This window comes from Alligator sinensis, unplaced genomic scaffold (genome assembly GCF_000455745.1).
Source record: "Alligator sinensis unplaced genomic scaffold, ASM45574v1 scaffold125_1, whole genome shotgun sequence".
Lineage (NCBI taxonomy): Eukaryota > Metazoa > Chordata > Crocodylia > Alligatoridae > Alligator > Alligator sinensis.
Window position 1 is genome coordinate 2,452,603 of NW_005841893.1, and position 2,870 is coordinate 2,455,472.

Here is a 2,870-nt window from a genome sequence, read left to right on the forward strand (position 1 = left end):
GGGTCAGGCTAGATGATCTGTTCAGGTCCCTCCTGACCCTAGCTGCTATGAAACTATGAAAGCAAAGCCATTTAGAAAGGAAAGAATCATTACTACATGTGGAGTACAAGAGAGGTTAGAAGACACCTGTTAGATTATAATGAGTCAGAAGACCAGAGTCCAATAAACGATTCCAAAAACTACCCTGCTTCTCACATTTCCTGAACCATCGTGGCTACAAAACACTCTGACCTCATTTACAGGGTCAACGAGAAGTAGCCTTCTATACAAGTGTGGAACAAGACTCAAATTTTCCCTTCTGGCCCCACCTTTGCTCAAGTAGTTCCAATGAAAGCATCAACTAGCCACAAAAGTAATGGGTCCTTTCAGTATGTGTTCATTGGTGATTACAATTTCAAGCCTTGCATCAGGAAAAGAATGGTATGTGTGACACACCATTCAGGACTTGCTTTGTCTGTCTAGGTAATGAAGAAAGAAGGAGAATCTATAGTTACTGTTGAACTTAAAGAAAATGGTGCAAACATTCCCATCACTAAGCATAACAGGTCAGATCTCGTAGCTCTTCTGCACATTTCTCTTTCCTTGTTAGAATGCTCTACCATATATAGTGCACATTTACTCACTTGTACTGATTTCTGTGTATATGGTACACAGAAAATTGTTTTTCATGAACTTAGTTTTGTGAGGGTATTATGCAAAATGGGATATGCATTACCAGAGAGAGAGTTCAAGCTTTGTTACCTTTACAGTGCACAAAGGATAGCAGCGATACAGAGGCAACCAAGTGAAATCTTACAACCTGTGTTATGCAAATGATCTAACAAACCCCTCTGGTCTGAGACCTGTGAATTTGTGAATGCACTATTTACAAATTTTGTGCATAATTTGTAAAGTGTGTTGACTGTCTAGGACTATCGTATAATTAGACTATTCCCATCATCAGTGGAAAGAAACCGAACCGCGCTGCTTTACAGCTGTGTCTATCCAGAATAATGTTGTTGATTTCAGAAGCAGTTACCATAGGTTGACACCAATGTAAATACATTAGAGTAGAACCTGGACCAGAGATTCATGTGCACATGCTGTACCAGATACAGGACACCTATCATGTCTTACTTTGGGGCCCTGGGATTGTATACATGTTGTTGCATACATGTTGCTGTTGTAGTTGTTAATGGCATTAGCTGGAATGAGAAATCATTCCTAAATGCATTCATGTAAGGAGTTGAACTGATGGACATTTGTAGGTGTCATTCTCATTCATCTTTACATACAAGTAATCTTGCTGAACTCAGTGGCTAGGGACAGACATTACAAATAAACCGGGTTAAGTGATCAGAAACTGATTTAAACCTGTAACAGAACAGATTTTCAGTGCACATAAACCAGTCTGAAAATGGCTGAAAGTGGTTTGAGATAAACCTGGTTGAATGTAGTATCAGACTTAACTGATTTGGCTGAAACTGGTTTATGTAATGTCTGTCCCAGACCCCTTCCTATTTTAAGTTAAATCAGAATCCTCCAGCATCCCAGATGCTTTGCAACTCTGGGTGGGGCTCTTCTGTCTGCTCCAGCCCAGGAGGGCCAGCCCCTCCCTTCTGCTCCCTGGCTGCCTGGCTTCCTCTTGCTCCCCCCTCTCCTCCCCACTACTCCCTGCTCAAGCAGGAATTCCAACCTCCCCTGTGCCTTACACAGACACCTCTCAGCATTAGCTAGCATACACCATGCTGGCTACAGTCCATGCTGTGGGAGATGACGACAAAGGCAGACAGGACAGGGTTGGCTTAGGGGTTTTTGGAGCAAATTAACAGGTAGCTGGTAATGTCCCTCCATTTCTTCCTTTGAAAAAGTTGTTTTAGAAGAGCTTGAACTAATGAGGGTTGTTTTAATGAACTGTTGTTTTGTTTGATGGGCTGACAAATGCTAACAACTCCCTGTGTAACTCCCTGCTGTGTAACTCAATGCTCTGTTATCAACAGCTGGGGGCAGGGAACCCCTCCCTAATCAGAGCATCCTGCCAGGGCCTCGCCACATCCCCCTCATCTCAGCACTGTGGAAGGCTTTGCCACTGTAGCCCTGCCACTGTACAGCCTTAGCCACTGTAGGCATGTGCCTGCATTTCTTCAGTCCAGATGGGAAATCTGTACTGTTACAAACTGGTTTAACCTAGCAAGATTAGACTAACCTGCAAAGATTGAATCAATTCAGGCTTGGGCTTTTTTAATGTCTGTCCCTACGCAACATGATAACTAGTTACATGCATAGGATTTGCAGGATTGAAGAGTTAAATAGTATACATTTTCCCTCTCAAATCACCTCTCGCACTGCTTCACTGAAAGCTAGAAAGCAATTGCACTGCATCTATACCTTTGCAGGAAAGAATATGTTGATGCCTATGTGAATTATACATTCAATGAATCTGTGAAGAAGCCATTTAAGGATTTCATGGATGGATTTTTAAGAGGCTGCCCAGCCAACGGGTGGAGAATCTTTCTTTCCACTGAACTCCAGGCCGTTTTCTGTGGACATACCAAATATGACTGGCAGCTGCTAGAAAAGGTAACTCAGCCAGGCAGACATGTAGCTGCTCAACTGGCTGGACATACATTTCCTGTGCCTTGTTCCTTTTTTGAGTTTATGGTTCATGAGTGAGAAAATAGCTGACTTGAGGGCAGATAGAGATTTTCACTTTGGGTCACTAGTTTGAAACCATTTTTGATTAAGGTGACCTATAAGTCATTTGGCGCCTAAATTGGCTCATGGTATTCCTTGAAGTCCTATCAGATTTTGGTGCTTTCTTATTTTAACAGTCTCTATAGCCAAAGAAACAAAATGATGAGGAAGTGCATGCCATGCTGCAGAATATAGTC

The 2,870-nt window shown here is 42.4% G+C and overlaps 1 protein-coding gene across 2 annotated transcripts in view; it reads left to right on the forward strand.

Moving 5' to 3' along the window:
* Positions 1-2,652, forward strand: part of LOC102381700 (E3 ISG15--protein ligase HERC5-like) — a 50,771-nt gene extending 48,119 nt beyond the window's left edge. Inside the window, exons 21-22 of one of the 2 annotated variants that reach the window (XM_025197283.1) lie at positions 463-545; positions 2,376-2,652. In XM_025197283.1, the coding sequence (XP_025053068.1) occupies positions 463-545; positions 2,376-2,652 (360 nt within the window). The remainder of the gene's footprint in view (positions 1-462; positions 546-2,375) is intronic. The other variant, XM_025197284.1, reaches the window with a different exon arrangement.
* Positions 2,653-2,870: the final 218 nt, after the last annotated feature.